Source organism: Orbicella franksi, chromosome 9, assembly GCF_964199315.1.
Source record: "Orbicella franksi chromosome 9, jaOrbFran1.1, whole genome shotgun sequence".
NCBI lineage: Eukaryota > Metazoa > Cnidaria > Anthozoa > Scleractinia > Merulinidae > Orbicella > Orbicella franksi.
In genome coordinates, this window is record NC_138153.1 from 4,507,301 (window position 1) to 4,518,184 (window position 10,884).

Genomic DNA, 10,884 nt, shown 5'->3' on the forward strand with positions numbered 1-10,884 from the left:
GTCAGGGTACATTTCTTTTTCGTTATTTTCCCGTTCTTGCACAACTGGCAGTTGTCACAAGCATCGCTTGACAGCTGTGCTTTAAATGTCACACCTTCCCAGCACTGCTCGCATTGTGCAGCCGACGTCCGTTCTCCTGCGTTGTTGTACCCACAGTTGGTCGTAAACTGTTTTCCTGGACCACAAGCCGGACATTCTACACAGCCTGTTCCTTTTTCATAGTACTTGTTCATACTACACATACCGCAGCTAGCCTGTCATAAACAAACACGTGAACAGTAATCAACGACTAACCTCTCCTCGAAATACCGATAAAAATTTAAGTCATGCGCGCGCAAATATTAAATTTTATACTTTTAAGGTGGCTCTTTATGGTTTTACGATCACACGCCGCGCTGAGGACGAAAGCTCAAGTAATCTGCACACGCTCGAAAGAAAACGTCAGTGTTTTTGGACATTTTATGACGTCAACATAAGCACAAAAAGCAAAACTGACAGTGAATTTTCTCGCGTTTCCTTCGTTGAAATTCCGTAAAATTTGGCATATTGGTAGCACTGAAATATTTCACTTTAGTCGGAGCTCTTTTTTCAGGGAAATCTATAAGACCAGGTTTTTTGAAACGGTTAAAGATATAAATTTGAAAAAATCGAAAAAACTGCCTTACAAACACTACTTTTTTTCGTGTTTAAAATTCGTATCCCACTGGAAGCGATGTGCTGTAAAAAATTTTGGAAGATTTCACCGAAGGAAATTCAAGATAATCACAAATAAAGCCGTACAAACAGTAAAAAAAACCACATTTGTTGGGGCATATATAATTCAAGACTAAAGCCCACAATTTTAACAGAGATGATAGCTAAACACTATTTAATCATTGGTTATTACATGTAATAAGTTTGAGAGGACTGGGTGTGAAAGCGAATTGTAGAGAGCATGCGTGAGCCCGTCATGGTTGGACGTGGTTTCTGAGCGGAGCTTAAGTTTCCTTCTTTTATAATATTTCCTTGGTATTTTCGACCTTAATCACATCTTGGAGTGATGCTATGTAGTGCCAATTTCAATGAAGAAGACTAGTGGGAAACATAAAAGAGGAGAAAGAGGTTCATTGGAAGAAGAAGATAACGTTTCGAAACGATGCAATATGGCGGATAGTGTCGGCGAAGTACCAACTGCTGCAGCCACTCAGCCCGAACCAAACCTAATTGACATCAAGGAGATGCTAGTTGAAATACAAACTACAGTTGCAACGATACTCAGGGAAAACCAAGAACTGAAGCAAGAAATTCTAGAGCTGAAATCCGCCCTAAATGCCAACCAAAGGGAAACGGAGAAGCTTAAAACGAAACTTACCAAAGCCGAGAAAGCAAATGACACGTTGAGGAACGAGCTTAACCACACAAGAATGAAACTAAAAGATCATAGTGAAGAAATTAATAACTTAGAAGAAAAATATGACGACCTGGAGCAATATTCTCGTAAGAATTCGTTGGAAATTTTGGGCGTACCTGAAGGCGCGTACACATCAACCGACGAAGTTGTTATCCGTATTGGAGAAGCCATAAACGTCGATATCAAACCGGAAGATATAGAAATATCACACAAACTGAAAAGAAAAACCACTAAACCCGTAATTGTCAAATTCGTGAGCCACAAAGTAAAATCTCTTCTCTACAAAGCGAGAACCAAGCTTAAAAACGTGAAAACCTCTGACGTATTTCCAAGCTATGCTTTCGCGTCTCGAGAAGACCAGCGTATATTCATCAACGAGAATCTTACGAATTATCGAAGAGAGCTTTTCTGGAAAGTAAACAAGATGAAGAAAGATAACATGATTACCAGCACTTGGACAATGGATGGAAAAATATTCGTAAAGACATCGCCGAGCGGAGCACCGGTAAGGATTTATTGCGTAGAGGACTTAGACGATCTCTAAACTGTGTTAATATCAAAGGACTGCTAAATAAAAGAAGGGACTACGGACTGGATTGCTAAGCGAAGGAACTCCTAAAATAGGTCTGTTTTTTAAATTCATTATTGGTAATTTTTTTGTTTTGTTTTGTTTTGTTTTGGTGCTTACAATTGTTAATACGAGGGGGAATGCGAACCGAATTTTTTATTCCAAAAATCTATCCTTAAATGCATAAATTACACCTACACAAATGTTCGGTAATTTCATTGAATGTGAGAGGTCTCAGAGATACGGTTAAGAGAAGGAGCATTTTTACGTATTTGAAAGATCAGGAGGCCAATTTTTATTTTTTGCAAGAAACGTTTTCCAAAGTAAGCGACGAAGCCGTTTGGAGAAATGAATGGGGAGGTGAAATTTACTTTTCTCACGGGACTTCTCATAGCAAAGGTGTTTGTATCTTGATTAATCGAACGGTTAAAGAAAAAGTGACCTTCACATCCAGTGACGCGGACGGTAGAATAATCTTAATCAACCTCAGTTACAACGGTCTAAAATTGTCATTTTGTAATATATACGCGCCCAACGACCACACACAACAAGTAAGTTTCATTCAAGAACTAAATTGTCTCTTAATTGACAAATCGGAAATTACAACTCTTATAGTAGGAAGTGATTGGAATTGTACGCTATCTAAAAAAGACAAAAAAGGTGGTTCTCCTTGGAGGCCAACAGCATATAGGAATTTGGTAAATATCACCATGGATACCCTTGACCTTGTCGACATACAAAGAACTCGTTATCCGAATGTTAACAAGTTCTCTTACAGGTCTAAAACGTTAGGCGTGAAATCAAGGATAGACTTCTTTTTAATATCCAAGCACTTGACAAAATTTGTTAAAAAAGTGGACATCCAAACCTCAATAGCACCAGATCACAACACGATATTATTATCATTGTCGTGGCCGAACGAGAATCCTCGAGGACCGGGTTTTTGGAAATTCAATAATTCTCTATTAGAGGACAAGGAATACACAACCAAAATTCTAGAATTATATCCTCAGCTTCGCGAAAAATATAATTATGTAAATGACCAACAGCTGTTTTGGGAACTGATTAAAATGGAAATAAGAAGCACAACCATTTCGTTCTCTAAAGGAAAAGCACAGGCGATTCGTAAGCATGAAGTGGAGATCAAACAACAACTTGATGAGCTGGATAAAATAATCTGCAATAGCCAGAACCTTGATAACATTGACGGAATTCTTAAACAATATGATGACCTCAAAAAAGAACTTCAACATCAATATAATAATAAAGGTAAATCTGCAATCTTCAGATCTAAATGCCGCTGGGTAGAAGAGGGCGAAAAAGCCACAAAATACTTTTTTAATTTAGAAAAAAGGAACTATAATAGAAAAACTATCAACGAAATTAAATTGGAAAATGATGAAACAACTACTGATGAAACACAAATTCTATCAATGATCCGAATATATTATAGTAATTTGTATAATTCTCAAACAACAGATGCACAGGATAGCTTTGAAATGTTTACCGAAAGCATGGAAATTCCTAAACTAGACGATGCAGAAAGAGATGCTTTAGACGGTCCTTTGACTTACGGAGAATGTAAAAAATCATTGGAGACTTTTGAAAACGGAAAATCACCAGGCGAGGATGGTTTTACCGTAGAATTTTATAAGCATTTCTTTGATCTTGTAGGAGCTGATCTATTAGCAAGCCTGAATGGAGCATACGAGCATGGGAGGTTATCGGTCTCTCAGCGTAGAGGCATAATTACGCTTTTACCGAAAGACGACGCTGAATTATTGCTTTTACAGAATTGGCGACCAATCACTTTACTTAATGTGGATTATAAAATTGCATCAAAAGCCATCGCAAGGCGAATTGAGCCAGTGCTCTCAAAACTCGTACATCCGGACCAAACGGGCTTCATAAAAGGAAGATATATTGGAGAAAATGTAAGATTAATAAGTGATATTATGGAGCAAACTCAGGTGAACAACACTCCAGGTATATTAATATCAGTTGATTTTAAAAAAGCTTTTGACTCACTGGAATGGTCTTGTATTCAAAGTGCTCTCAAAAAATTCAATTTCGGTGATAGCTTAAGAAAATGGATCGAGATCTTCTACATGGACATAGAAAGCGCAGCTTTGAACAACGGTTTTGCAACGGACTGGTTTAAACCCTCTAGAGGAGTTAGACAAGGATGCCCACTCTCGCCATATCTGTTTATCCTGACAGCAGAAATACTATCAAACAAAATAAGACAAAACTCAACCATAAAAGGAATCAGAATTTTTGGCTCAGAGATCAAACTAAGCCAATTTGCAGACGATACCAACTTATTTTGTGCTGATGTGGCTTCTGCTGAACAAGCCCTGAAAACTATGAGTGCTTTTGGGAATTTCTCTGGATTAGTGCTCAACGTAGAGAAAACAAAAGCATTCTGGTTAGGGAAATGGTTGAATAATAGAACCAAACCACTAGGGATGAAATGGATGAATGCTCCCACAAAATTACTAGGAATCTATATTTCCTATGACGAAAAAGGTAATAACCAGATGAACTTTAATTTGAAAGTACAAAAACTGCAGACAAATTTAGACATTTGGAAATCGAGAGGATTAACACTCTATGGAAAAGTACTGATAATTAAATCTTTGGGGTTATCTAACTTAATATACTCAATTTCAAATGTTAACGTCCCTAAGGAAATAGTGCCAATGGTAAAAGATAAAATGTTTCGTTTCCTTTGGAAAAATAAGAAGGACAAAATAAAATGGACTAGTATGTACCAAGACCTTTCCTCGGGAGGCTTACGGATGGTTGACATCGAACTTACGATAAAATCGCTCAGACTTGCATGGATTAAAAGACTTCTCTTTAGAGATAACTGCAATTGGAAAGTAGTACCGGACTATTTTTTTGACAAACACGGAGGTCTCAATTTCCTGCTTCGATGTAACTACGATGTCAAATATTTAAGGCACATTCCAACATTCTACAGAGACATACTTATTGCATTTGATGAAATCAAGACTCTGTACAATTATGATCAAGGAACCGAAACCATTCTCTTTAATAACAAAGAAATCTTAGTTGATGGAAAACCGCTATTTATAAGGGAATGGTTTGTCAAGGGTATCCACACGATCCAACAGCTTTTTAATGAAAACGGTCAATACCTAACTTTTCAAGAATTTCATGCTAAATATCATTGTAACACAAATTTTCTCCAGTTCTATCAAATCTTGAGTGCAATTCCTGTGAGCTTGAAGAACAGAGCGCGAGTCCTAGGGCAAAACTCGATCTTTAATTATAGAGAAAACTGGAAATCTTTTTTACTGAACGAAACTAATCAAATCAATTTTGAAACGTATAAGGCAAGAGACTATTACCGCCTACTTCTTGTTAAGAAACACCAATCACCTCATACTGGCCCGGAAAGATGGAAAAGAGATATTTCAATAGACACAGAGAATTGGACAGATGTCTTTAAAATGGCTTCAAAAACATGCAAAGAAAATAAGTTGAAAGAATTTCAATTCAAACTTATCCATAGGATTGTCATTACAAAGAAAGAACTCTTCAGATATGGGATAAATACAGACAATGACTGCATCTACTGTGGTGAGCCAGACTCCATAAATCACACCTTTATCGACTGCGAATTTACAAAAACCTTCACATGCAAAGTCATCAATTGGTTTAACACTCAGAATGGTTCAAACTTTAAGCCAGATACAAAAGAAACGCTTTTCGCCACCTTTAAACACCCAACATATATGGAGCTCGTGAGAAAATTCAATTACACCCTCCTTTTTATGAATTTCTATGTGTATATAAGTAAACTAAACAACAGTTCACTTGTACTACCCGAATTTATTGCTAGAATCAACTATAAATACAAAGTTGAAAATTTGTAAATTAACACCGAAAAAGTACTCGTAACGTAACAATGCTCGGCACAAACTTTATAGACTAAGTTACTTTTAATTGTATTAAATCAAGATTAGAAATCGTTCCTCCTCCCCCTTCCCCGCGCTACGAGTTGTTTGTTTGCTTTTTTGCTTATTTTGTAATTTTAAGTTTTCCTTTCCTTTTATTGTTTTTTTCTTTCTCTTTTTATTTCTGTTTCTTGCTTTTTATCCTGTTTAATTTAATTGTAGCTAGTGTGTGCTGTCAGAATTAATTAATTATTTTATGTTATTCGTTTTCCTAATGTAAGTAACACCTGATGTAAATAAGTAATGTACACTGTAGTATCGGAGTAGCCATGCCAGAGTACTTTGTTATTGTAATTTTTGTAATTTGTGATACGTGTAATTTGTTAAGACGTGTTACTTTAAATAATAATAATAATAATAATAATAATAAAAATAAAAAATAAAAAAAAAAAAAGAAAGCGAATGCAAAAACAGCACCCAAAACATTAACACGAAACGTTAAGTTCTAAAATCAAAGCTTTTATAACATGCGTTGTTTTGTTATGTTTCTGACCGCAGTTTGTTTTATATTTTTATTCAAAACGTAACACTTGCGCGCGCAACGGCATAAATGATTACCCTATATATGGAGCCACCTTAAAAGTAGAGTGACGCGTGCAGTTGAAAACGGCGTATTTACCCCGATGAAGTTTCAATAAACCATTTTTTACCACATTTTCTACTAATCTCGCAATTTGACTGGCTAATTTGCCGTTGTCGATAAGAGTCCATGTGTCACGCTCTTGGTCACGCTCTCAAAAAAGAAACATTACGTTGATATTGTGGTAAAAAACAAATCGAATGTGGTTTAGCGTTGTCTGTACTCTTATCGACAACAACATGCGTCATCACAGCGGTCAAAATTTGTTTTGGACTCGTATTTACTCGAGGAGAGGAGAGGGAGCGAGAACTAGTTCCTCTGACATGCGCAATACTTGTTACTTGTTCACTCGCCTTGTGCTCGACTGCACGCTCTCTGCCATTCCCGACAGAGTTAAGAATGCTGTAGGCAGTTGAAATATTGTGTTCATTTGTGCTAATAGATAAAATTAAGGGATGTCTAGGTCATAAAAATTCAAATAAGTCGATCACCAGAGACTAAAAAGAAGCAGATTATTAACTAGCTAACTAGAACGAAAGGAACCTGGGGCTAAATTTTCTCGAAGAAGTGAAGAGTAGTTTTCATAAGAGGACGTTTGGTGGTTGCAAGTGATACTGCAGCCGTTAGTGCCAAATGTCAGAACTTGCGCAGCATGAACCTTTAAAATTATTAAAACTCAACAGAAATCGGCTAAAACCCTAAAAAGTGCTGGAACAGACATCAAAATGATCGGGAATTGAGTGATCTCAAGAAAAAATAAAAATATTAATTCAAAAGATATAGTTACAATTTCTCTAGATAACAATCAAATATACATATAGCCCCTACGACGTTTAGCGACCACGTCAGCCAGAAACAAGGTAAGCGAAAAACGAGGTTTTACTGAAATATGAAATTCCTGAGTGCTTATTGCGCAACAAGTCCGCCCTTCATCAATAAAAATTTCAGTTTCAGTCGAAGTCAGCTAGAGGTCGTTGAAGAAAAGAGCGTGACACCGCTACTACAAAACATCAAAACCTTGAGAGCAGGTTCCGTTTTAGGCCTGACATGATCTAGGTCAGTGATAAATAATCATTTTCTACAAGTGAACAAATTAAATGAAAGATCATTTTCTGTTGGAAATAATTAAGGCCATAAAGCCATAGTGAAATTGATCACCAAGGAGAACATGTCTGATGGTGGAGCCAGGTTCTCCCAACTGGTAAATTGTTGGCGCGCGAACGAATGACTTGAACATGAAATTTCTGTCTGATAAAGGAAATCCTGTAATTAACTTTATTGAACGTGGAAACACTTCGGTTTCGGTGCATCTTACAGGACACACCAGCTAATTCTCAGTCAAATCACGAAAATAAAACACTAAAAAGTTATATTGTTGCAACTTATTTCTCTAACTAAGAATGAATCAGTATAAGCCCTGAGAACCTCAGCGAACATGTCAGCCAGAAACAGAGTGAGTGAAAAACAAAGTTTTCTGAAATATGAAATTCCTGAGTGCCTATTGTGTAATCTGCCCTTAATCAGTGAAAATTTCAGTTTCAGTCGAGATCGGCTGGAGGTCGTTGAGGAGTGCAGCCACTGAAATATGAATTGTCAGAAAAAGCCGCGCGCATGAAAATAAATAAATAGTCACACCGAACAAATATTCCGATTCGTCGGCTAAAAAAAGACATCATCTTAATGATAAATTGTTCACGTCATTTAAAATATCGGCGTTACGTATTTAAGTTAAAGTCCTGGAGAATATTGCAATTGGTCGCCCCCCAAATGAAACTGTTGGTAGAACCAGATTCTCCTAACTACATGTGGTATGGTATAATATGCAAATAGTGTTGTTGCACGTGGTAGAATGGCTAATAACACAATAATTCCGACAGTACTTGGTTTGAAAAAGAAACTAAATTAAACGATAGTCCAAAAATCCGACAAACATGACTCTTAAAAAACAGATTTAGCAAAAATTAGCATCTTTCTGAGACAAGAATGGCAATTGTTTTATTACAACCTAACCTAGGTTTGACTGAAAATTCAAACTTGTCTTGATTGAGTATTACTAGCCCGGTGCTTTTTTGGTTCTACTGTATTGACCTCAGTGACACAACAACGACAGCTTTTAGCTAGTGAACCTAATATTACGAGAAAAAGACTGTTACGCGTGAAATACAATGTTTCCCTTTAAAAACTGTGTCAACAGCCACTTTGCAGTTCTTTAAAAACTTTTTTCGCAGACTTTGCTAAATATAAACCAACTGAACTATGTACCCTGCGCATTAAGAAATATCCATCGTAGTTAAACTTAAAATGCTACAAGTTCCATATCAACAATATTACGAAAATCTTGCAAACTAAAAATTATTTTACCTGTTACCCGCTTCCCCTAAAAATATAAAATGTACTTACATCAGGGATGAACAGCGAGACAATGAGGACAATAAAGATGCTAATTTTCTCCATTTTCTGGTTATTGTACCCGCGGTATTTTGCAATTCACTATGTGAAAGAACAGGTGAAACTGAGCTCAGCTTATTGCGCGAGGCCGAGTTCTTCTGTCAAGAGAGAGATTGAACGAAATGAGATTAAAATAACAGTCACTGCTGAACTATTCTCTTCCTTTCGGGTGTTAACTTTCGAAAGTTAAACTAAAAGAGGAAGTCATGTGAGTTTAGCGTAATAACACTAAATTTAGTTCCTTGACCAGTATTCAGTTAATGTCCGTGTAATACAATGAACGCAGACAGAAACGCGTGGGTTTTTCATCAACTTAACTCTTATAGCAGTCATAATTATGAATAGCTTCTCAAACGCGTCGCAGAGGCGTTTCAGGTCAGATTAAACACATGTCTCTTTTAGCGAATGACATCCGGTGATTTGTTGACTTCCTTGAACGCATATTACGGGAAGCAGCCTTGTCTAAGGAGCGAAGAACAGTATTTATATAAAAGTTTAGAGATCGCTGTCGCTTTTTGAGTCGTCGCTGAGTGTGTGTTTTTCTTTCAGTATTGAAAACCGCAAAAAATCGACGAGATAGGCTGAGCGGACGTTTTACAGGTTGCTTCAAATTCTCTGTTAGAGGTCAACCGTGACTTGCCTCTTTCAGGAAAACATTTGCGTAAGCGACTAAGCGGGAATCCAAAATAGATCATCGTACGTAAAGAAGATATTAATAAATCAGTTCTGAGTGTTCATCAATAGATAAAATTTGTTTCCTCTTACTTCAAGAAACCGAAGTTCTGACAGAAATCGACGAGTATCTACGAAACGTTTCCGAAAAACTTAAAACTGGACAGCTCGATCTTTCTCGGGACACCATTCAAGGCAGTAATTTATACAATCAGTTCAGCGACCGACTAAACAACGGCAGAAAAGGAAAAAGCTACTTTTAGCTATTTCCTAGTTGGGTATTCTGTTCCTCCCAGCTAATTGTCAAACATTCCTTTTACGTTCACAATGTGTTCGCTGCTTTACTTTGAAAAGTAAATCCTGCTACTAATTTTCTAATTATAGTTTTTCTCAGAAATCTGCTTGGGCTAGCACTACACATCACCTTTCGAACAACCAATCGCCAGTGAGGTAAGGATCGGTTCACCTGAATCACTAGTTCCCCCTGGATCCCTCGCAAAACGGTCGGTGTAAAACATCAACTGACCGATAGCGGATGGGGTATAAACCGCGAACTGAACTGAACGGAGCAGAACCATCGCCGCCCACACAGTACTGGTGACTGAATCGGAGCACTTTGCTGAGGTTTCTTAAGTTACAAAAATGACCTGATAAGGGTCCATTACTCTGCATTATCGTCATTTTCAGTTTCGAAAGGAATCCTTCTGCTTATGTTGTTCGCTTTTACTTATGTTGGGGTAAACACGCGACAATTTCATCCGAACACCCATGGGAATTAAATTCTGTATTTAACGCAGGACCGATTTTCTCTATTTTGCTTTTTTATGTCTCGTTTCATCTGCACATCGTTGTGTCAGCTGATTTTAATTAAAATATCGTGCTACATAAATATTGTTGTTTATGCGCTTTTATTGAGGAATATCTACCATACCGTCACTCATAGTTATGGAAAAACCAACGACGACGTCAGCGACGCAATTATTTTGTTTGAGAGGCAAAAAAAATGTTACCCATGTTAAGACCATTTTCTCTACGCAAAATGTAAGCAACAAATTTAATTGCGTCCGAATATTTGAATATTTGGTTCCAATATTTTCCTACGCGTGTATTTAAACTCCAGATATTAAGATAATAAGTTAACTGAATCGCCATAGCCGAATTTGTTACTTTGAGGGTTCACTGACAAACTCATAAACTGAAATACATATGGTTAATTGTAGCATATTTTAGTTCCAAACTT

General features: G+C 37.0%; 1 protein-coding gene across 2 annotated transcripts in view; it reads right to left on the reverse strand.

The window, feature by feature from the left end:
• LOC145496828 (uncharacterized) overlaps positions 1-10,751 on the reverse strand; it is a 20,275-nt gene extending 9,524 nt beyond the window's left edge. Inside the window, exons 1-2 of one of the 2 annotated variants that reach the window (XM_081476578.1) lie at positions 10,069-10,751; positions 1-254 (exon numbers count right to left, since the gene is read on the reverse strand). The exon at positions 1-254 is cut by the window's left edge and continues 30 nt beyond it. In XM_081476578.1, coding sequence (XP_081332704.1) covers positions 1-242 — 242 coding nt within the window. In that variant the 5' untranslated portion in view covers positions 243-254; positions 10,069-10,751. Of the gene's footprint in view, positions 255-8,924; positions 9,087-10,068 lie in introns of those variants that run through there. The other variant, XM_081476577.1, reaches the window with a different exon arrangement.
• Positions 10,752-10,884: the final 133 nt, after the last annotated feature.